General features: G+C 52.6%; 5 protein-coding genes across 5 annotated transcripts; all 5 read right to left on the bottom strand.

The window, feature by feature from the left end:
* Positions 1-2,121: 2,121 nt before the first annotated feature.
* On the bottom strand, positions 2,122-3,195 carry NCLIV_043450 (srs domain-containing protein; the record flags this gene model as incomplete). The annotated part of the gene is made up of 1 exon (XM_003881262.1): positions 2,122-3,195. The coding sequence occupies one exon, from the start codon at positions 3,193-3,195 to the stop codon at positions 2,122-2,124; it is 1,074 nt and encodes a 357-aa protein (XP_003881311.1).
* A 3,269-nt stretch (positions 3,196-6,464) lies between these two features.
* NCLIV_043441 (srs domain-containing protein) lies at positions 6,465-7,538 on the bottom strand (the record flags this gene model as incomplete). Its single annotated transcript, XM_003881261.1, has 1 exon — positions 6,465-7,538. The coding sequence occupies one exon, from the start codon at positions 7,536-7,538 to the stop codon at positions 6,465-6,467; it is 1,074 nt and encodes a 357-aa protein (XP_003881310.1).
* A 2,586-nt stretch (positions 7,539-10,124) lies between these two features.
* On the bottom strand, positions 10,125-11,219 carry NCLIV_043440 (srs domain-containing protein; the record flags this gene model as incomplete). Its single annotated transcript, XM_003881260.1, has 1 exon — positions 10,125-11,219. One exon carries the CDS (start codon positions 11,217-11,219, stop codon positions 10,125-10,127), a length of 1,095 nt encoding a protein of 364 aa, XP_003881309.1.
* Positions 11,220-14,004: 2,785 nt separating this feature from the next.
* NCLIV_043430 (srs domain-containing protein) lies at positions 14,005-15,078 on the bottom strand (the record flags this gene model as incomplete). Its single annotated transcript, XM_003881259.1, has 1 exon — positions 14,005-15,078. One exon carries the CDS (start codon positions 15,076-15,078, stop codon positions 14,005-14,007), a length of 1,074 nt encoding a protein of 357 aa, XP_003881308.1.
* A 3,293-nt stretch (positions 15,079-18,371) lies between these two features.
* On the bottom strand, positions 18,372-19,445 carry NCLIV_043420 (srs domain-containing protein; the record flags this gene model as incomplete). The annotated part of the gene is made up of 1 exon (XM_003881258.1): positions 18,372-19,445. One exon carries the CDS (start codon positions 19,443-19,445, stop codon positions 18,372-18,374), a length of 1,074 nt encoding a protein of 357 aa, XP_003881307.1.
* Between the last annotated feature and the right edge of the window lie 4,035 nt (positions 19,446-23,480).

The raw sequence follows: 23,480 nt of genomic DNA, 5'->3' as shown, positions 1-23,480 counted from the left end.
CATGTGCATTTTCCACCAAGGTACTATGTTCGGTTACTTGCGCTTTCCAGAACGTGACATTCAATCAGTACACTGACGTATGGGAACAGTGAAGCAACCAAGTTCTGCTCTAGGAAGCAAACCGTAAAGAGGGTATTCTCCCGTCTCCCATCAAGTCCGGCACACTGCTTGACGGCGACGAAGGCATCGGCTGGTGCCGTCGGACGGGCCCCCGAATGGCATCCGTTTCTTGCTCGTGACTAGCGGACTGACTCCTGGATGAAGTTGAGTCCAAGTTGAAACCGCTGCTGTCGAATGCGTCGTCCTCTCCAAAATCCACACGCTTACCAGAGAACAGGTCCCCCTCTTTCGTCCGAATTTTAGCAATTTGCGCCCCCCATCTTTTTTCAAACACCGAGGAAGACGTCACTTAGCCACCGAGCCTCCGGAACAGCCGTCACACTCCCCGGAGAAGTACAATTCTCGACAACCGCGCCCGTAAAAGGAGGACGCGCCAGCTGCGCCCGCCTGATGGGAGGATTCCCATTCCATTCAGCTGACTGGTCCCCCAAAGCTCCACCAACACTTTTCTGTATCTTCCGCCTGATTCAAAGGGAGGGGGAACCTCTCCTTTCACGCCCGAGTCTCCGGCGTCTCCCCCCTTCTCGTTCCTTCTTGTCTACCTCATTCTCATGCCATTCGCGTCATCTTTCTCTCCTGTTTGGCTGTATCTCTGTGCAGCGCCTCTCTCCGTCGCAGGGCCTCCAAACCCAAATAGCAGATGTACTCGCTTCTCACGCGCAACGGCCTCTACAGTTCCTGTTCGCTAAAGTCCTTCTTCCTTCCCATTTGTTTCATTGCTTCCTCTCAATGAGAGGAACGAGAGGGAGAACGTCGCTCACCTGTTTGTTCGTCGCTGACTGGTCGGCCCAGAGCACAGGTGCACGCCGCGAAGGCGAAGCATCGGCGGTGTAAATGGGGCGAGGCGCGGCAGCAGGGGAAAGTCGCGGGGGCAGTGGAGAGAAGAGTGAGGCATAATCAGGGGAAACAGAAAAAAACAAATAAGCGGGAGTGTTGGTAGAGTGGGGTGACCAGAGAGTCAATGGAGCAGGAACGTGATGCTGCTGCCAATCGGCTTGTTATATTTCACACAACCAGGAGGTGCGTGTGAGCGTCTGGGTCCACCTCTGCGCCTCGAGATCACGCGAATGCTCGAGAAGTGAAATAGAAAGTGGGAAAGAAGGTGTTTTTCCCATTTTGGAGTCAAAGCACTGCTGTCAATGACAACGGCTTCCCTTTGCTCGTCATTGGAGTTCGACTACCCAAACTTTTGGTTTCTGTCAGGATGCTTGGCACCACCGTGGCTGAAGATTTTGGCGTAGGGCGGTCGACAATATGGTGCCGTGCATGGAGAAAGTCGAGCTTGTTGCAGCATAGTAGCTTTTAGAAGAGGCGGTTGATTCAGGATGGCCTGCAGGATCAGGCAGGGTCTGAAGCCAGATTGCCTGCAACAGCTACATCTGTAAATGCGAAAAAAACCTCCAGCTACAACAATCCCATGAGGGGACAAGATATGGCGGTAAAACGTGTTCCTAAGGCCGTCCTCTGCGGCATAGTGGAAAGGCAATGCATGCTTTTATTCTGTCCGAGCTAGTTGAAAGCGACAATACAATTTAGATCCTCTCGGCTGCACCCAACCACCGACAAGGCCGTGTGAGAGTGTCTACTAGTCAATATGCTCAACGAACTTTGACCAAACCAGGTACGTTTTTTAGCGGGAAATCCAGCTAAGCTTCTACACGCCGTCAGCGACGCAACTACTGGTGGGTACGCCTGATGGATTCGACAGCCACAGGATAGATGCACCGTCAATACCTGCTGTGTATCATGTGGAAGCACTCCCAAGCCCAGCACGTCCCAAAACGACTGAAGCTCGAGGGAAGAAGTGAGGCCTCACGAACGGGGAGACGGACGAGCCTTCGGTTGTCCTAGTGAGCGACAGCGTCGTCTCGAAGTCAAACAAAAACTCACAACATCCTCCACAATATACACCGCCATAAAGAGAACTACAACATTCACTGCGGGAGGGGAGGAGAAACTCACGCTGCTGATTATTCAGTACAAAAGAGCTGAGGCGGAAATTTAGTATGAGCCCATGATAGAGGACATGAAAGCCAACAGGAACAATCCGAGGAAGGAAGCGTTCGAGGCCTGTGAACCCGAGGTCTGGGCACTGAGTGTCACCTTCACGCTGCATGTCGGCAGCTCAACAGCAGTGCTTTCACCACCTTGCGTTTCCCTTGCACTTGATGGTTTTATTTGCTCGCAGCCCAATACGATCGTTTCTTCCTGGGAAGGAAAGCCGTCTTCCGGAATCACCAGTTTCGGTGCATTACTGTTCTGCTCGTCCTTTGTCCACCAGCTCGATGTGAAGGTCGGCATGATCTCAGTCAGGTTCACCTTCTGGCAGTCTGTTGTGTTGGAGCCGGCGCAGTGGTAGGCAGTCAAAGATTGCTGCGTCGGCTCCATCTGTCCCTCACTGCCGCACTGGATGGTCAGTGAGTTGTTCTCGGAATTCAGTGTTACTTCTGGAACAAACGAGTTGCTCTCTTTGCCGTAGGCGCAAATGAGGACACCGTCTTTCACGGCCGAGGTCCTGGCCTTGACGCTGACCGTCACCAAACACTCGTCATAGTTGGTTGCTGTTTGTAGGCATCCGGCAAAGAAGCTTTTGTCGATCAGTGGGAAGCTGTCTGGTGGAATGGTTAATGAATTATCCTTCGTGTGTGTGTCTGTCGTCGTCCACGCTGGAGGGTCGGTCTCGGAGGCGTGCGGCAAAAAATCTTTGATGGGAGACGTTTTCGCATTCTGCTGGTCTTTGCAGGTTTTCAAAGAGGCTTCGTTCTCGCCTGAACTGCATACACGATTTGCGTCGGCAGGTACAAATTCGAATCCTGTTTTGGGACACTGAATAGTCAGTGCATTACTCCAATCAGACAGTGTTACGCTGCTACGCGTTCCATCTGCTCCTGTGATTGAACTCGGCGCCGATCCGCAAGTACAAGTGGTCATCCTCTTCCCTATTGTGCACTGCGGCTGTATTGCTGTTACTGGTACCGCAATCGTCCACGGCCCGTTCCAGCATGACACGAAAAAAACTGCGGCCACTAGCCCAACCGGAGCTCGGGACTTGGGGAACGAAATACGGCGTTCCATCCTACACACACAAGATACTGATTAAGCACAGCCGGAAAACATTTCAAATAAACTACAAACAGTTATTGTAACTCAGAAAAAAGTATCGAATCACAAAATGCCGCAGAGTATCCTTTTCTTGTCCTGAGACAGCAATTGCGACAGGGCCCGGCTGGAAGACCTCGCTTCGACAGACGGCAGTGCACCCGTTGACTGGTGGCGTTACTGGGGGCCCCAGAAAGGATCGCGCCATCCGTGTGAAACTCTCAATCTCATGTCGTTGCCAGTCAAGCAAGTGACGGCAAAACCACCTATTCGAGCTATGTTCGCTCTCAAACAACTGTCAAGAATGCCTTCAGTGGCTATCTTTGTTTTCGCCAATATTCTCTGTGTCCTCAAGGCCTCTCGATCTCCAACAGACACAGGGCGATGCTAAACATCCCGTGCCCTCAAGCGCCTGCGGGCGTCGCCAACTGGCTTCCGGGGAATCACCATAAAGGCACGCCGCGCCCGCCCGATTGAGGTTCCGGAAGTGTTTTCGCTGGCGGTTCCCCTGCACTCAGCCTCACCTTCCCTTCGTTTCGGTTGGCTACAAGGCCGTGAAATGGGATTTGTGTGCTCTTCCATCTGTTCCCGATGTCTGTTGATATTCGTCTCGTGTCGTCTCTCTCGTTCTCCAACATGTTGTGTCTCCTGCCTCTCTCGGGTGTCGCTGCGTGGCGTCTCCCCTCACAGCACAGCACATCCCTGATCACCCATAGCAGATGTTTGGACTTTCCCTCTCACGCTCTTCTCCGCCCACTGGTCCTCTGTGTTGTCGTTGTTTCCCTTCATCGATTTTCTCTGACTGCTACGGCTTCCTCTTGACGAAGGAAGAAGCCTCCTTGCACAGTATCTACTGTGTCGGGCTGGGCGGCCGGTCACTCAGCGCTGCCTATCACGTTGCAGGCGCGAGCATCACCGGGCCCCATGGGGGGGGAACAGGAGGAAGGCTGAGCGCAGTCCATCTGGAGACGAGAGGATGGTGAGACCAGATGAGGAGAAATCGATGGGAGAGCGCGATAGCCGCTGACGACGGAGTCTGACCGGCAGTATCGGGAAGAAAGTGACAGACACTCTGCATCGAGTGTGCACGAGATACGGACTACTGTCTATAATCATGTGGAAGCTAGAAAAGAACACAAACACAAAAGCAGACAGGGTAAATGAGGAGAGAAAGACAAGGGATCGAAGAATAAAGCCAGAAAAAAAGAAGGAGACGGTGAGGAAAGGGCGGACGCTACGAGGAGCCGACGATGGTCCACTGTACAAGCGAATGGACCTTGGTTCACCTACGATCGGCTTCCATTACTCTGCCTTTCTTACATTCTGCCTCTTCTTGCCGTCCAAGCGACAAGGTGCCATTCAGTCCACCCTTGGCCAAACAATCGAGAGAAGAGCAGGTTCGATCGAAGAACACTGGAGGCGGTTACAGGGAACTGCTCACGCGAGCATCCTGTGAACACGCCATTTTCAAGCTTTCCTCAAACGTGTCGCGAAACAAGAAAAAAAGAGCTTTTGCTCCTTCCCACGGCCAGATAAGTCGATGGATTGGTGGCGTCGCTGCCGTCAAGCGTCTCTTACTGCTCGTCTTCAGGCGCAGGAACAGGGGACCATTCCGCGCGCAACCGAAAAGCAGCGAATCCACAACCGGCAGAGGACTGCAGCCATATCGCGTCCCACTTGCCGACACAAGAGCTCATATCGGTGGCGTTTTGTTTACCATTTTGTTTACATTCTCCGAATCAAACAGAGGTACGTTTCCGCAAGCCTACAGCAACCCATACGCAGGAGGGAGACCGGCGATACAAAGACAAGAGAGGTAGAGCATCAGATTGAACAGCTACCATGACCACCAGACCAGTCCTGCAACCTGGTCTCCAAAACGCTCTCTACGTCCTCTCAAACAGCATATCGATTGACATGGATTGGAGCAGCGTAGAGTCAAAGGTGCCAGTGGAAGGGGACACGTCTCTGTGTCCGGCAACAGTCGCCACAGTGTTCGTTCGTTTGCTTGTAGGACGCTCACTCTCTCGACTTCTTAGTGCAGAGCTGAATGTATCTCTGGTTTTGAAGACCATCTGCCTCTGTATGCCGGAGTTGCGGCCGGATGCACTTTTCTCCCAGGTCAGTGGACGACAGCGTTCAACGTCACCGCTTGAGGCGCTTAAACAAGCCATAAGGGTGTGTGTTTCTTTCGGGTGGCTACCAACCGCAGTGACTGAATATGCGGTGAACGGCAGTCTACAGTATGACGGGTCCCAGTATGAGGAGTGAGGATTCTGTCGCAGGACGCCTTTGGATGGGCGCCACCAGAGCGGCGCGGAGGCACCAGGACGCAGGATCAGCGGCACCAGGACGCAGGATCAGCAGCATCAGTCGTGGTCCATAGAGGCATATTACCAATGAAAGCTGCATGCACTAAGGTGTACAAACGATTGAATTGTTCTTCTCTCTAGCAGTATCAGAACACACAAGTCGCACTCAGTTCTTCGTACACTTTTCGACACCATGATCGAAAAGGAATGCCTTGCCTTCTTGGTAAAGCCGGAGCAAGAGAAAGCGTGTATAAGCTACAGATACTCTAGGCAGCGCCCACCCCGGACGGTGCCGCCGACTACTGTGGTATCCATCTTCTGGCCGAGCATTCATCTATCCCACAACAGGCACGTAGGAATCTCAATCACTCCAATATTATTGCACCTACTTCCCACAAGCACGGCTAGTTTCCATGGAAGACTGCTATGTCGCAGTGCACTGGACCGGACGCCAGCTGAGTGAACGCCCAGTCTGTGGCAGCGCCCAGGATCTTATGGGTACCTTTGTTCCTGCATCTCCTTCGCGACGCTATATATGCTGTGCAACAACAGCTGATGGGAGTGACATTGCGAAGGGGCGATGCAACAATGAATCCAGCAGAATTCCGATGCATAGCGACAGAGCCTCTTCTCCCGCTACACGGAACTCAAAGGACTTACAGTGCCAGTGTGAACTTCGAGTCTGACTCCGAGAGAAGGCCGCGGACAGAGCGAAAATAAACCTGCATGGGACCGGACAGACCAACCTTTGGTTAGTTTTGGTGCGCAACAGCTTCATCTCAAGCACCAGCACGAATCCAGCCGAATCAAACTGCCACCCTCCGACACAGAATTCCTCCGCAGGCATACACCGACAACACACACTGAAAGGGATCCGTCGCAAAAACCAAGCAGCACGTCGCTAATTAAAGAAAAGAGCGTACAAACAAGAGGTCAGCATGTGCCAAGAAGAACAAGGGGAACGAAGACCAACACAAACAATCCGCGGAAGGAAACGCTCGAGGCCTGGGACCGGGACGAACTCGCGGCAAGTGTCACCTTCACTTTGCATGTCGGCAGCTGAGCAGCTGTGGTTCCATTATCGTCCTCATGCCTCGAGACAACGTTGTTGTTTAGGTTGCATCCCAAGAGAATCGTTTCTTCCTGGGCAGGAAAGCCGTCTTCCGGAATCACCAGTTTCGGTGCCTTGGAGTTCAGCTCATCCGTTGTCCACCAGCTCGATGTGAAGGTCGGCATGATCTCAGTCAGGTTCACCTTCTTGCAGTCAGTTGTGTGGGAGCCCGTGCAGTGGTAGGCAGTCAAAGATTGCTGAGTCGGCTCCATCTGTCCCTCACTGCCACACAGGATAGTCAGCGAGTTGTTCTCGGAATTCAGTGTTACTTCTGGAACAGACGAGTTGCTCTCTTTGCCGTAGGCGCAAATGAGGACACCGTCTTTCACAGCCGAGGTCCTGGCCTTGACGCTTACACTCACCACGCACTCGTCATTGGCGCTGGTGCTGTTTTGGCAGCCGGCGAAGAAGCTTTTGTCGGTAAGGGGAAGATCTTCTGGTGGAATGGTTAAGGACTTCTTTGTGGTGGTTTTCTTGACCTGCGTCCAAGAGGGCACGCTGCTGGCGTTGTCCTGAGTCAAGAAATCTCGAATGGAGGTGTTTGAGGTAGATTTACACAACTTTAGGGTCTGCTGGTCAATTTCAGTCGCAACACACACTTTTGTGTCTGCCTCCGGCACAAAATCGAAGGTTGTTGAGGGGGAGCACTCTATGGTGATTCCAGCGCTCGACTCAGACAGAGTTACAGTTGGGGATGAATTGCGTACTTCTTTCGCACCAACTCCAGGCTCGCTACAGACACAAGTTGTCACCTGGTTCTGTTGAGTGCATTTGGGTTGTATTGTTTCTGCGTCCGCAGCGGTCGATAACCTGCTCAGGCACGCGACGAAACAGACAGCGGCCACCAGCCTAACCGCCTCGCACGACCTGCTTGAAAACGAAATACGACGTTCCATCCTTCAGGAAATATAGTAGTAATGTACACCCAGAAAATCAACTCGGCAACAATGTCTCAAAGCGACACGCAAATCGCCCTCAAAACAGTAAAAAAGCAACAAGGCTCCATGCTGTCACAAATCCATTTGTGCTGGCACGGCCCGAAGGAAAAGGCCAGAGGGAACAACCGCGATTCGATGGACGCCGGTGAAGCCGTCGGCTGGTGCCGCCGCAGTGGCCCCGAATGGCATTTGTTTCTTGCGAGTCGCTCGCGTGCCAACCCCTGATGATCTCCAGTACCAAGATTAAACCATTTCTGTTGGCTGCATCGTCTTCTATTTATGCTGCCTGCATCGTCTTCTCCAGAAGCCTCACAGTCCCTTTAAAATGACGCCCTGTGTCTCGCCGCATTTTATAGAGTTACACCACCGAATTCTTTTTCGGCCACTGCGTTCCTCGGATATGTACTACCATGCGCGCAAATGCGTTTCTGGCGTGCTACAGTGATTGCAAACCTTTCTTTGTCCACCAAACGGAGATCTAGATGCGACACACCCACCAAGTTGCTAGACCCGTCCCCGTTCCTCGAGAAGCGACATTTGCCGACGAACGCACCCGAACAGATGGGACGAGTCGGCTACGTCCCCGGTGCCGGCAGGGTTCCGAGACCATTCAGCTGGTGGGTTCCCCCCCGGCCCCCCGCCCCCCTTGAAAGTCCAGCAACTGTCTGTTGCAGGCTTTGCATGCCCAGAAGGAGGAGGGGAACCTATTTGTTCTTCCACTCGTCCCATGTGGCTTTTCGGGGTCCTTCCCTTATTGCCGCTGGCTCGCTCATCGTTATATCGTTCGTGCCTTTCTCTCTCCTACTTCGGCGTCGCTACGCCGTCTCTTATCCTCATCGCGCTGCCGAACATAAATGGCAGATGCAGGGCTACACACGCGCGTCAGTCTCTACTGTTTTTTGCTGGCTTCCCTCTTGCCTTCCCGCTGTTTTTTTTTGCTTCTCTGTCTTTCTCTACGAGAGGGAAAGCGTCGCTCACCAGTATCTTCCGTGGCTGGATGGTCGGCGTTCACGTCGAAGTTTGCTTGGCGTCGAATGCAAAAGCATCGGCAGGCAGATGGGGCAAGGGTTGGGGGAGAGGGGGGAAAGGGTCAAGGGAAAGTGGCGGTGAAGGTGGAGAGGAGAATGAGGCATGTTAAGAGGAACCTGTGTGAACCAAATGAGGTGGGAAACTACGCTACAGTGAGAGGTTCCCAAGAACTTGATGGGGGAGAGAATGCGAGGCTATATCCAACAGCCTGATGCTTCTCCACGTAACAAGGATCGAGCATCTGGGCAGCTGGATGCTTCTATGGGTTACGAGAAGTCGCGACTGATTGAGGAGAAAAACCAGAGAGGGAGACGGACAAAGGGAGGGTAAGCAATAGGCTTTCAGAGTACGCAAAAGTCGCAATCCGCCTTTACTTGGCAAGAGGTGCTTTTTATGGCAGAAGGGTTCACTCTGACTTTCAATGCTGCTGGATTCTATATTAGTTGTTTGTTTCCTTCGGGGCGCCCGAAACAGCCATGGCTACCTAGGACGGTCGACAGGATGATCAATTCCTGGATGGAGAATGAAGATTCTCACGGAGAGTACAGTGGAGTGCAAGCATCCGAAAAGGGCAGCGGAAAAAAAGAGACTGTCCACCAAGCTCATGCAGGTTTTATAGATGTAAATTTGCCAATCCGGCTGCCTGCATGAGCATGTACACACGGTCGTACAATATTTCTCCCGAGCAGCGTGAGGAAGGAAACGTCGCAAACGTGGGTTCGTATAGGCATGCTCTGCACCACACTCGAAAGCGAATAACGTTTCTTTTATGTGCTCTAGAGCAGGCAAATCATGTACAAATTCAGCTCCTTTAGTCAACTACCACCACAGGCCTTGTTTTGTCGATTACCGGGTACTGAACGGCTCACCAGGGTTTGACCTCTCAAGACAGGAGGGGATGGACGACTAGATCTGCCTGATCCACTAGGCTCCATTTGCGACGACTAGTGCTCGTTGAGCTGTAGGATTGCTACGGGAACTGCGTGAGGCTGCAGCTGATGTTTCGCCATCCTGAAGCGTGACCCAAGATATGGGTTTCTTAGTTCCTGCATGTACCGACTAACGGCAGGTATGCTGCCCACAAGCTGCCGTTTGGGGTACCTGACATCTGAAAGGCTGCTTTCTTTGTTGTACCGGCGAAAGTCCCATGCCTCGCTACGAAATACCGCTTCCCATTATACGGAACTCAATGAAGTTACATTGCCCTGGCAGACCGTGTGTGATATTCCAAGAGACGGTACGGGTCGAGTGCAATAATGAACATTACGGATCGGATGAACAGACGTGTCTTCGCGGGCACTTGTGCAGAATTTCCCTCTCGAGATCAAAACACGAATTCAGAGGAGGCCATACCCTCATCCTCCAAACAGAGCTCCCTGGCACGCAAACGCCGAGTTCGCTCACTGCGACTGCAGCACCAAAAATCCGGTTAAAAAAGACATTCAAGATCTAAACCAGTAGACCAACTGGTACAAAAATGCAGATTGCGCGTTTCGGAACAGCTTGGAACGAAGTTCAGTAAGACATAGAACACATAAGCGGAATGAAAACCAATGTAAACAATCCGAGGAAGGAAACATTTGGGGCCTGTGAACCGGACGTATTCGCACCAAGTGTCACCGTCACTTTGCAGGTCGGCAGCTCCACTGCGGCGGTTTGATCACCTTCATCCTCCTCATCCGTCGAGACACCTTTGTTGTTGTGGCTGCATCCCAGCACAATCGTTTCTTCCTGGGCAGGGAAGCCATCTTCCGGAATCACCAGTTTCGGTGCATTACTGTTCTGCTCGTCCTTTGTCCACCAGCTCGATGTGAAGGTCGGCATGATCTCAGTCAGGTTCACCTTCTGGCAGTCTGTTGTGTTGGAGCCGGCGCAGTGGTAGGCAGTCAAAGATTGCTGCGTCGGCTCCATCTGCCCCTCACTGCCACACTGGATAGTCAGCGAGTTGTTCTCGGAGTTCAATGTTACTTCTAGAACAGAGGAGTTGCTGTCTGTGGCGTAGGCGCAAGTGAGAACACCGTCTTTCACGGTCGACGTCCTGGCCGTGACGCTTACTGTCACCAAGCACTCCTTGGGGTTACCGTTGTCTTGGCGTGTTTCCATGCAGCCAGCGAAAAAGCTTTTGTCGACAAGAGGGAAACTGCCTGGTGGTAATGTTAGAGAATAATCCTTTGTTGTACTGGATGTCTCCGTCCACGCTATTGAGTTGCTCTCGGTAACGGGGATCATGAAATCCGTGATGGGAGATTTCTTGCCATTGCCACCTTCACAAGTTTTCAGAGCCCCCTCCGTTTTCCCTCCAGTGCATACGTACGTTTTTTCGGAGGGCACAAAGTTGAATCCTGTTTGGGGACAATGAATAGTGATTCCATTGCTCGACTCAGACAGAGTTGCGCTGATACTCTTTCCGTCGGCTCCTGTGTTTGAACTTGCATCCGATCCGCAGTTACAAGAGGTCACCTCCTCATTTTTATCACATTGTGGCGTTATTAGTGGTGCGGCTGCTTCACTCCTCCATAGGCCGCTCGAGCATGAGACGAACAGAACCGCAGCCACGAGTCCTATCACTGGTGCCCGTGACCTGTTTGACAGGGAAATGCGACATTCCATCTTCGACGAGAGTTAGTGAACCGGAAAACCTATTCAAATTCAAAGAGTCACGGTAATTCAGGAGAACTTCGAATCAAAAAAAAAGCAGGACACAGCCACGAAGCCATTTGTGATGAGACAGCAAGTGCAACAAGGCCACCCAGGGGTACCTCGCTTCGATGGACGGTGGCGAACCCGTCGGCTTGTTCCGCCGCTGGAGCATGCTGCCTGTGCGAACCTCAGTCTCAGGTGTTTTAGTAGTGCCAACTGCAAAACCTATCCGTATATTCAAGTTGTGTTGTCTCTCAAAGATCCGTGCCTTAGGCAAGTAGGAGCCATCTTTCTTCTCCTCAATATTACCAACTTCCATCACGCACTCACTCATCTCGGCTTCCGACAGTCGGAGCGATTGTCGCCCACCCCGTTGCCTCGAGTGCCTTCGGGCTTCGCGAACTCCCGTTGGGCACGGACACCCAAAAGGGACGGGACGGGGCAACCGCGCCTGTGAACCAGTGAAGATCAGGAAGAATTCAGCTGGTGGATTCCCAGCCTTGCCTTCCCTTCGTGACGCTTGGCTAGAAAAAAGTGAAGGAGGGCTCTCCTTTCTTCTGTATGTTCGCAGTGTCTCTCTATTTGAGTCACTTGTCGACTCTGTCGTTGCTTTCTGTCAACATAACTGAAAAACATGTGCATTTTCCACCAAGGTACTATGTTCGGTTACTTGCGCTTTCCAGAACGTGACATTCAATCAGTACACTGACGTATGGGAACAGTGAAGCAACCAAGTTCTGCTCTAGGAAGCAAACCGTAAAGAGGGTATTCTCCCGTCTCCCATCAAGTCCGGCACACTGCTTGACGGCGACGAAGGCATCGGCTGGTGCCGTCGGACGGGCCCCCGAATGGCATCCGTTTCTTGCTCGTGACTAGCGGACTGACTCCTGGATGAAGTTGAGTCCAAGTTGAAACCGCTGCTGTCGAATGCGTCGTCCTCTCCAAAATCCACACGCTTACCAGAGAACAGGTCCCTCTCTTTCGTCCGAATTTTAGCAATTTGCGCCCCCCATCTTTTTTCAAACACCGAGGAAGACGTCACTTAGCCACCGAGCCTCCGGAACAGCCGTCACACTCCCCGGAGAAGTACAATTCTCGACAACCGCGCCCGTAAAAGGAGGACGCGCCAGCTGCGCCCGCCTGATGGGAGGATTCCCATTCCATTCAGCTGACTGGTCCCCCAAAGCTCCACCAACACTTTTCTGTATCTTCCGCCTGATTCAAAGGGAGGGGGAACCTCTCCTTTCACGCCCGAGTCTCCGGCGTCTCCCCCCTTCTCGTTCCTTCTTGTCTACCTCATTCTCATGCCATTCGCGTCATCTTTCTCTCCTGTTTGGCTGTATCTCTGTGCAGCGCCTCTCTCCGTCGCAGGGCCTCCAAACCCAAATAGCAGATGTACTCGCTTCTTAAGCGCAACGGCCTCTACAGTTCCTGTTCGCTAAAGTCCTTCTTCCTTCCCATTTGTTTCATTGCTTCCTCTCAGTGAGAGGAACAAGAGGGAGAACGTCGCTCACCTGTTTGTTCGTCGCTGACTGGTCGGCCCAGAGCACAGGTGCACGCCGCGAAGGCGAAGCATCGGCGGTGTAAATGGGACGAGGCGGGGTAGCAGGGGAAAGTCGCGGGGGCAGTGGAGAGAAGAGTGCGGCATAATCAGGGGAAACAGAGGAAAACAAATAAGCGGGAGTGTTGGTAGAGTGGGGTGACCAGAGAGTCAATGGAGCAGGAACGTGATGCTGCTGCCAATCGGCTTGTTATATTTCACACAACCAGGAGGTGCGTGTGAGCGTCTGGGTCCACCTCTGCGCCTCGAGATCACGCGACTGCTCGAGAAGTGAAATAGAAAGTGGGAAAGAAGGTGTTTTTCCCATTTTGGAGTCAAAGCACTGCTGTCAATGACAACGGCTTCCCTTTGCTCGTCATTGGAGTTCGACTACCCAAACTTTTGGTTTCTGTCAGGATGCTTGGCACCACCGTGGCTGAAGATTTTGGCGTAGGGCGGTCGACAATATGGTGCCGTGCATGGAGAAAGTCGAGCTTGTTGCAGCATAGTAGCTTTTAGAAGAGGCGGTTGATTCAGGATGGCCTGCAGGATCAGGCAGGGTCTGAAGCCAGATTGCCTGCAACAGCTACATCTGTAAATGCGAAAAAAACCTCCAGCTACAACAATCCCATGAGGGGACAAGATATGGCGGTAAAACATGTTCCTAAGGCCGTCCTCTGCGGCATAGTGGAAAGGCAATGCATGCTTTTATTCTGTCCGAGCTAGTTGAAAGCGACAATACAATTTAGATCCTCTCGGCTGCACCCAACCACCGACAAGGCCGTGTGAGAGTGTCTACTAGTCAATATGCTCGACGAACTTTGACCAAACCAGGTACGTTTTTTAGCGGGAAATCCAGCTAAGCTTCTACACGCCGTCAGCGACGCAACTACTGGTGGGTACGCCTGATGGATTCGACAGCCACAGGATAGATGCACCGTCAATACCTGCTGTGTATCATGTGGAAGCACTCCCAAGCCCAGCACGTCCCAAAACGACTGAAGCTCGAGGGAAGAAGTGAGGCCTCACGAACGGGGAGACGGACGAGCCTTCGGTTGTCCTAGTGAGCGACAGCGTCGTCTCGAAGTCAAACAAAAACTCACAACATCCTCCACAATATACACCGCCATAAAGAGAACTACAACATTCACTGCGGGAGGGGAGGAGAAAACTCACGCTGCTGATTATTCAGTACAAAAGAGCTGAGGCGGAAATTTAGTATGAGCCCATGATAGAGGACATGAAAGCCAAAAGGAACAATCCGAGGAAGGAAGCGTTCGAGGCCTGTGAACCCGAGGTCTGGGCACTGAGTGTCACCTTCACGCTGCATGTCGGCAGCTCAACAGCAGTGCTTTCACCACCTTGCGTTTCCCTTGCACTTGATGGTTTTATTTGCTCGCAGCCCAATACGATCGTTTCTTCCTGGGAAGGAAAGCCGTCTTCCGGAATCACCAGTTTCGGTGCATTACTGTTCTGCTCGTCCTTTGTCCACCAGCTCGATGTGAAGGTCGGCATGATCTCAGTCAGGTTCACCTTCTGGCAGTCTGTTGTGTTGGAGCCGGCGCAGTGGTAGGCAGTCAAAGATTGCTGCGTCGGCTCCATCTGTCCCTCACTGCCGCACTGGATGGTCAGTGAGTTGTTCTCGGAATTCAGTGTTACTTCTGGAACAAACGAGTTGCTCTCTTTGCCGTAGGCGCAAATGAGGACACCGTCTTTCACGGCCGAGGTCCTGGCCTTGACGCTGACCGTCACCAAACACTCGTCATAGTTGGTTGCTGTTTGTAGGCATCCGGCAAAGAAGCTTTTGTCGATCAGTGGGAAGCTGTCTGGTGGAATGGTTAATGAATTATCCTTCGTGCCTCCTTCTGTCGTCTTCCACGCTGCTGGGTTGGTGTCGGGGGTGTGCGCCAGAAAATCTTCGATGGGAGAGGCTTTTTCATCCTTGTGTTCATCGCACGTTTTCAGAGGGGTTTGTTCCTCGGCGAAAGTGCATACACGATTTGGATCCGCCGGTACAAACTTGAAGCCTGCTTTGGGACACTGAATAGTGATTGCATTGTTCGACTCGGACAGAGTTGCGCTGCTACCGGTCCCAACTGTTCCTCTTCCTACACCTACTGATGAACTGCAGGTACACCTGGTCATCCCCTCCCCTAGAGTGCACTGCGGCTGTATTGCTGTTCCTGTTACCGCACTCGTCCACAGGCCGTTCCAGCATGACACGAAAAAAACTGCGGCCACTAGCCCAACCGGAGCTCGGGACTTGGGGAACGAAATACGGCGTTCCATCCTACACACACAAGATACTGATTAAGCACAGCCGGAAAACATTTCAAATAAACTACAAACAGTTATTGTAACTCAGAAAAAAGTATCGAATCACAAAATGCCGCAGAGTATCCTTTTCTTGTCCTGAGACAGCAATTGCGACAGGGCCCGGCTGGAAGACCTCGCTTCGACAGACGGCAGTGCACCCGTTGACTGGTGGCGTTACTGGGGCCCCAGACAGCATTGTGCCATCCGTGCGAAACTCTCAATCTCATGTCGTTGTCAGTCAAGCAAGTGACGGCAAAACCACCTATTCGAGCTATGTTCGCTCTCAAACAACTGTCAAGAATGCCTTCAGTGGCTATCTTTGTTTTCGCCAATATTCTCTGTGTCCTCAAGGCCTCTCGATCTCCAACAGACACAGGGCGATGCTAAACATCCCGTGCCCTCAAGCGCCTGCGGGCGTCGCCAACTGGCTTCCGGGGAATCACCATAAAGGCACGCCGCGCCCGCCCGATTGAGGTTCCGGAAGTGTTTTCGCTGGCGGTTCCCCTGCACTCAGCCTCACCTTCCCTTCGTTTCGGTTGGCTACAAGGCCGTGAAATGGGATTTGTGTGCTCTTCCATCTGTTCCCGATGTCTGTTGATATTCGTCTCGTGTCGTCTCTCTCGTTCTCCAACATGTTGTGTCTCCTGCCTCTCTCGGGTGTCGCTGCGTGGCGTCTCCCCTCACAGCACAGCACATCCCTGATCACCCATAGCAGATGTTTGGACTTTCCCTCTCACGCTCTTCTCCGCCCACTGGTCCTCTGTGTTGTCGTTGTTTCCCTTCATCGATTTTCTCTGACTGCTACGGCTTCCTCTTGACGAAGGAAGAAGCCTCCTTGCACAGTATCTACTGTGTCGGGCTGGGCGGCCGGTCACTCAGCGCTGCCTATCACGTTGCAGGCGCGAGCATCACCGGGCCCCATGGGGGGGGAACAGGAGGAAGGCTGAGCGCAGTCCATCTGGAGACGAGAGGATGGTGAGACCAGATGAGGAGAAATCGATGGGAGAGCGCGATAGCCGCTGACGACGGAGTCTGACCGGCAGTATCGGGAAGAAAGTGACAGACACTCTGCATCGAGTGTGCACGAGATACGGACTACTGTCTATAATCATGTGGAAGCTAGAAAAGAACACAAACACAAAAGCAGACAGGGTAAATGAGGAGAGAAAGACAAGGGATCGAAGAATAAAGCCAGAAAAAAAGAAGGAGACGGTGAGGAAAGGGCGGACGCTACGAGGAGCCGACGATGGTCCACTGTACAAGCGAATGGACCTTGGTTCACCTACGATCGGCTTCCATTACTCTGCCTTTCTTACATTCTGCCTCTTCTTGCCGTCCAAGCGACAAGGTGCCGTTCAGTCCACCCTTGGCCAAACAATCGAGAGAAGAGCAGGTTCGATCGAAGAACACTGGAGGCGGTTACAGGGAACTGCTCACGCGAGCATCCTGTGAGCACGCCATTTTCAAGCTTTCCTCAAACGTGTCGAGAAACAAGAAAAAAAGAGCTTTTGCTCCTTCCCACGGCCAGATAAGTCGATGGGTTGGTGGCATCGCTGCCGTCAAGCGTCTCTTACTGCTCGTCTTCAGGCGCAGGAACAGGGGACCATTCCGCGCGCAACCGAAAAGCAGCGAATCCACAACCGGCAGAGGACTGCAGCCATATCGCGTCCCACTTGCCGACACAAGAGCTCATATCGGTGGCGTTTTGTTTACCATTTTGTTTACATTCTCCGAGTCAAACAGAGGTACGTTTCTGCAAGCCTACAGCAACCCATACGCAGGAGGGAGACCGGCGATACAAAGACAAGAGAGGTAGAGCATCAGATTGAACAGCTACCATGACCACCAGACCAGTCCTGCAACCTGGTCTCCAAAACGCTCTCTACGTCCTCTCAAACAGCATATCGATTGACATGGATTGGAGCAGCGTAGAGTCAAAGGTGCCAGTGGAAGGGGACACGTCTCTGTGTCCGGCAACAGTCGCCACAGTGTTCGTTCGTTTGCTTGCCGGACGCTCACTCTCTCGACTTCTTAGTGCAGAGCTGAATGTATCTCTGGTTTTGAAGACCATCTGCCTCTGTATGCCGGAGTTGCGGCCGGATGCACTTTTCTCCCAGGTCAGTGGACGACAGCGTTCAACGTCACCGCTTGAGGCGCTTAAACAAGCCATAAGGGTGTGTGTTTCTTTCGGGTGGCTACCAACCGCAGTGACTGAATATGCGGTGAACGGCAGTCTACAGTATGACGGGTCCCAGTATGAGGAGTGAGGATTCTGTCGCAGGACGCCTTTGGATGGGCGCCACCAGAGCGGCGCGGAGGCACCAGGACGCAGGATCAGCGGCACCAGGACGCAGGATCAGCGGCACCAGGACGCAGGATCAGCAGCATCAGTCGTGGTCCATAGAGGCATATTACCAATGAAAGCTGCATGCACTAAGGTGTACAAACGATTGAATTGTTCTTCTCTCTAGCAGTATCAGAACACACAAGTCGCACTCAGTTCTTCGTACACTTTTCGATACCATGATCGAAAAGGAATGCCTTGCCTTCTTGGTAAAGCCGGAGCAAGAGAAAGCGTGTATAAGCTACAGATACTCTAGGCAGCGCCCACCCCGGACGGTGCCGCCGACTACTGTGGTATCCATCTTCTGGCCGAGCATTCATCTATCCCACAACAGGCACGTATGAATCTCAATCACTCCAATATTATTGCACCTACATCCCACAAGCACGGCTAGTCTCGATGGAAGACTGCTATGTCGCAGCGCCTTGGATCGGACGCCGGCTGAGTGAACGCCCAGTCTGTGGCAGCGCCCAGGATCTTATGGGTACCTTTGATCCTGCATCTCTCCCTTCGCGACGCTATATATGCTGTGCAACAACAGCTGATGGGAATGACATTGCGAAGGGGCGATGCAACAATGAATCCAGCAGAATTCCGATGCATAGCGACGGAGCCTCTCCTCCCACTACACGGAACTCAATGGACCTACAGTGCCCATGCAAACTTCAAGTCTTTCTCCGAGAGAAGGCCGCGGACAGAGCGAAAATAAACCTGCATGGGACCGGACAGACCAACCTTTGGTTAGTTTTGGTGCGCAACAGCTTCATCTCAAGCACCAGCACGAATCCAGCCGAATCAAACTGCCACCCTCCGACACAGAATTCCTCCGCAGGCATACACCGACAACACACACTGAAAGGGATCCGTCGCAAAAACCAAGCAGCAGTTCGCTAATTAGAGAAAAGAGCGTACAAACAAGAGGTCAGCATGTGCCAAGAAGAACAAGGGGAACGAAGACCAACACAAACAATCCGCGGAAGGAAACGCTCGAGGCCTGGGACCGGGACGAACTCGCGGCAAGTGTCACCTTCACTTTGCATGTCGGCAGCTGAGCAGCTGTGGTTCCATTATCGTCCTCATGCCTCGAGACAACGTTGTTGTTTAGGTTGCATCCCAAGAGAATCGTTTCTTCCTGGGCAGGAAAGCCGTCTTCCGGAATCACCAGTTTCGGTGCCTTGGAGTTCAGCTCATCCGTTGTCCACCAGCTCGATGTGAAGGTCGGCATGACCTCAGTGAGGTTCACGATCTTGCACTCATCTGTGTTGGAGTCCGTGCAGTGGTAGGCAGTCAAGGATTCCTTGGTTGGCTCCATCTGTCCCTCACTGCCACACAGGATCGTTAGCGAGTTGTTCTCGGAATTCAGTGCTGCTTCTGGAACAGACGAGTTGCTCTCTTCGCCGTAGGCGCAAATGAGGACACCGTCTTTCACAGCCGAGGTCCTGGCCTTGACGCTGACCTTCACCACGCACTCGTCATTCTCGGCTTTTGTTTTTAGGCAGCCGGCGAAAAAGTGTTTGTCGGTAAGGGGGAAGGTTGCTGGTGCAAGCGTTAGAGTCTTCACGTAGTTGTGGCTCTCGACCTCCGTCCACTGGGGAGAGGTGCTGTCCGACGCTAGGTTCAAAAATTCTTTGATGGAGGAGGACTTCTGACTGTCCTTACACGCTTTCAGGCTGGCGGTATTGTCTTCTGTAAAACATACGTCCGTCGCTTTCGAGGGCGCAAACTCGAACTCTGTGGAAGGACACTGTATAGTGATCCCGTTGATTGACTCGGACACCGTTGCGGCGGATGTTGATTCGCCTGCTTCTTCTGTAACACCTCCCTCTGCTGAGCAGACACAAGTGGTCATCTCATTCCTTTGAGTGCATGTGGGTGTAATTTCTGTTCCTTCGACCCGAACGCTCCACCGTCCGCTCGGACACGCACCGAAAAGAACGGCAGCCACCAGCCCTACTGCTGCCCAGGACTTGATGAAGAATAATATCCTACGCTCCATCCTTCACAAATTTCGGTAAGCCTGTCCTAATGGAAAACCTATTCGACCGGGGGAACTTAACGTGACACATACAAGAAGAAAATACTTCGAACCAGGCTACACATCACCCCGAAGCCTTTTATCATGGGACAGCATGTGCGGAAGGGCCAGGCTGGTTCTTCCTCGGTTCGATGGACGGTGGTGAAGCCGTCTGGTGCTACCTCCGCTGTGGCCCCTCGCGACTGCTGCAGGACGCCACCCTGATTTCCCCGAATATGATCGATTTCAACGAACTCATGTCCTATATTCTTAAACAGGGAGCGCGATGCCACACACCCAATCCGTGGAATCGCCTCCGCTCGCCGGGAACGACCGTTCGCAACAACCGGGGCAGTTAAAAAAATGATGGGCCACCTGCGCCCGCATGCCAATAGAGGTCCGAGTCCCATCAGTTGGCTGGTCCCCAAATTCCACCGACACTTTTCTGTGAAAACCTCCTTACGGTTAGACGAGCGGGAGCCTCTGCGTTCTTGCGCGTGTCTCAGGCGTCTCCTCTCAATTCGTCCCTTGCTGTCTCGTTGATCCCCCTTGCTCGTACGCGTACAGTCACTCCTGTTGGACAGGGTTTATCTTCGCCTTCTCCGTCACAGTCGCTTACACATGAGGCCAGCCGTTATACACGCGTAGTCAACTGTTTCTCTTGAGCGCACTGTTATTGCGATTCCTGAGAGTAGACCCCTCAACGGCCTGGTCGGACTTTTACAACGAAAACAACAATAGCCACCAGCGAAGTCGCCGTCCAGGACTTTAAGAAATCCGCCGCCCCACACGTCTGTTCTCAGTCTCCACCTCCGACTTCCCCTTTCTGTGGAACCGGTAGAAATGGGAAAGTCAGACACGCCGCCCCAGCAAGCAACATCGGCCTTCAGGAACAGCCTGTCTGAACCCGCCCGCCCACCAAAAAGCGAACAAGCAACTGCGGCCGCGCACTCGTGAGGTTCCAGATCTCTTTCAACTGGACAGTTCCAAAATGGATCGCCGCTTGCTAGGCTGTATCTTCGCCGCTCTCTATCCATTTTGCTTGTAGTGTCTATAACGTAACCCAGTTGACGCTGCCGGCAAGCGGAAGGTCCGGCAAACCACGAAGACCAGCTACCTCGTAGCTGGATATAATATCGGTAACTCGGGATATCACTTGGTCGGCATCTTCTTTCGCCGCCAGTCAGGCCAGTGAGAACGGAAATCCTTTATTTTGCAGACGACGTGCCGACAGTTTCCAAGGCATCTTTCGGCGTACACCATCTGGCCAACACACATGAGTGCTGTATTTTTGCAACCTACCACGTGTTGCAGTGTTCGGGCATTGGACCCTTTAGAGGAGTGAAGCCGCCACAGCGACGAAGGGGTGACAAGACCCGATCCAGGACTTGAAATGCCGCCAACCCTAGTCAGCCAGAGTGGCCGCGGTTCCGTTACTTTAGGGACAAGCCTACGTGCGTATGTGCTTCAAGAGCAGTTGACTGCGAGGACAGCCCACGCAGTGTAAACGGTATCCACGGAACTGTGCTCCACTGGCTCGGGCCGTGGAGCACGGGGACTTACTTACCAGAAGGCCGCCGGTGCTTCACTGGAGTGTCACGCGGATGAAATGCGAAGGCAAACAAAGTGGGCATGCCATTTGAAGCGATGAAGCGCGCTATATCCTCCGTGAGCTGTGTCGAGAACGTGCAGCCTGTTTTCGATTGGGAGCAACTGCTGAGAGGTGCCATGGTTTGAAGCAGTGTCAGCGCAGTCCTCCACGCGTCCAGTCCTCGGGAACCGAATGCTCAGAAAAAAAGTCCTCATATCTCAGCACCAGTGCGCAACACCGTACCGGAATTTAATCGGGCTACGTGAAACCAGAAACAGGTAGCAGGTTGAAAGTTCACTTCCGATAAATTCGTTCCTAACTGTGGCGAACTCGTTCCTTCCCGGGAGAAACACTGTACACTTACGTATCGCATCTCACTAGAAAAGCCGTGCAGAAGGCGTTCGAAACATATCCAGTTGTTGAATGTCGCGAAGAATAGAGGCTGATCTCGAAATCTCTTCTTCGTTCCCACGAAGAACGTCTAATCAGCAGGTGCACCTCGGTCTGCCTCTGGGCTCCGGAAAACACTACAACAAGCGAAGCCTACACAATCCCTTGAGAGTCCTCTGCCACCCGTACAGTCGATGTATCGCATTTTTAACTTTTCCTCCCCCGACCCCCCCTCGAAATGAATAGCTGGTTTTGTTGGCGAACACGTTTAGCCGCCCCACTTCTACGTGACCGGTCACTCGTGGAGAAGCTTTTCTGCAAGTCCACCGCTCTAAGACCTTGCAATTCCGCTGTTGGAAACCTAGGATACTGAATATGACTCCAGTTATAAGATACAGACAACCAAGTTCGTCTCTGTTTATTCGATTTGAGTTATACAGTCTGAGACAGGATTGTTTATAAGCTTTTTGTGGGGAGTACGCTGGACACCACTATACTTAATGCACTTAGCATGATGGTCATGAAAAGCACAATAGAACTTGGATCCGGTAAACAAAGACATTCAAGATCTAAACCAGTAGTCCAACTCGTAGTAGGTCTAACCCCTGGGCCCTTGGGATTAGTCGCCTGCGTCCGAGATTCACCCGTAGGTTCAATAACTTTGGCGTTTGGTAAAATATTACTCCCAACTGGGTTTCGGGACATCTTTTTTCGGCCAAGCACCGGCAGCCATTTCGGCGGCGGGCTGGCTCTGTGGACGGTCGCAGTTAGTTACATACAAAAAAGGAGACAAAACGACTGGGAAGAGTCATGGGGCCTACTGACAGGGATTCGCAATCTGTCTAGACTTTGTCTGCATCGATGGTTCTGTCTTTCGCCGGTGAAAAGTTTCAAGAAATGCTTCCGCAGTCCGGTGAACACTTTTAAGACGGAACAGAGTCGAGGGAGTCTAGGGGAAAGGGGATGAAGAAGAGCGAATGCAGAGGAGGCATCTAAGAGACGGCGACCCCGAAACACTTACCGGAAGCCGTGAAGCTTCGCCTTCGAAAACAATGGAGCGTGCGACGAAGTTCCACGCAAGACTCAGCTCTTTAAAAAACGTTCTAAACGTGTAAGCGTGTTTGCACCGCACGTTGCGGAAACAATTAGACGAGAGAAGGAACGAAAAGCAAAATCATGCCCGCACTCTGCTTCCAGAGAGCGCCCATGCGTAGCCGTATATAAACAGCGAATCTGAAGTCTATCCAAGGAAGCGCATGCATATAAAGGTGACCACGCAGACGACAGGAGGCAATTTGTTCCCCAGTGTGTGTGATTTGTTTTTCTCGGTTCGTACATCATGAGGCTCGAGTCGTTTTCCCAGTTCTCTCCTTTCTTGTCGTCCCGTATCCCCTAGGGGTGATGCCCGCACATGTCCACCTCCATATGCATGTATGGATACACAGTCAAACGTACTTGGTAGAAAAAGATACAGATACCTACCCATGCGTATTTGTATGGGTATGATGCGTAGCCGTATATATGTCAGAACATATGTATAAATGCGCCTCATCGCACAAGGGGGACACGTGCAACTCAGTAGGTCACGTTTTGCCCCCCAGTGTGTTTGGTTTTCTTTTTTCTCTGTTTGGGGACCATGAGTCTGGAGTAGTCTTTCCCGCTTATCTCTTTCCCGGCCACGCGCTTCGTCCTCGACGGCTTGTCCAAGGCGGCCTCGACAGCTGCTGCGAGCGCGGAGCCGCTGTCGAGGAACCCGTGTGAACCCTTCATGCCCCTGGGCAAGTCAGGTGGGAGGACCAGGCGGTGTCTCCCTCCTTGCGAGGCCGACGAGCGCGAAGACGAGGAGGCCGACGGGCCAGGAGAGGCAGACGAGCCAGGAGAGGCCGGTGAGGACGGGGCGGAAGAGGAGGAAGCAGAGAAAGCGCGAGAAGGAAGGCGAGGAGGACAAGCAAAAGAAGAAGCAGACAGGGGGGGCGACGGTAGGAGAGAGAGGCGCCGACCACAGAGAGACGAAAGCAAAGCCTTGGAAGAGAGGA

Source organism: Neospora caninum, chromosome IX (genome assembly GCF_000208865.1).
Source record: "Neospora caninum Liverpool complete genome, chromosome IX".
NCBI classification, from domain to species: Eukaryota; Apicomplexa; class Conoidasida; order Eucoccidiorida; family Sarcocystidae; genus Neospora; species Neospora caninum.
This window is presented reverse-complemented; position numbering and strand designations above follow the sequence as displayed.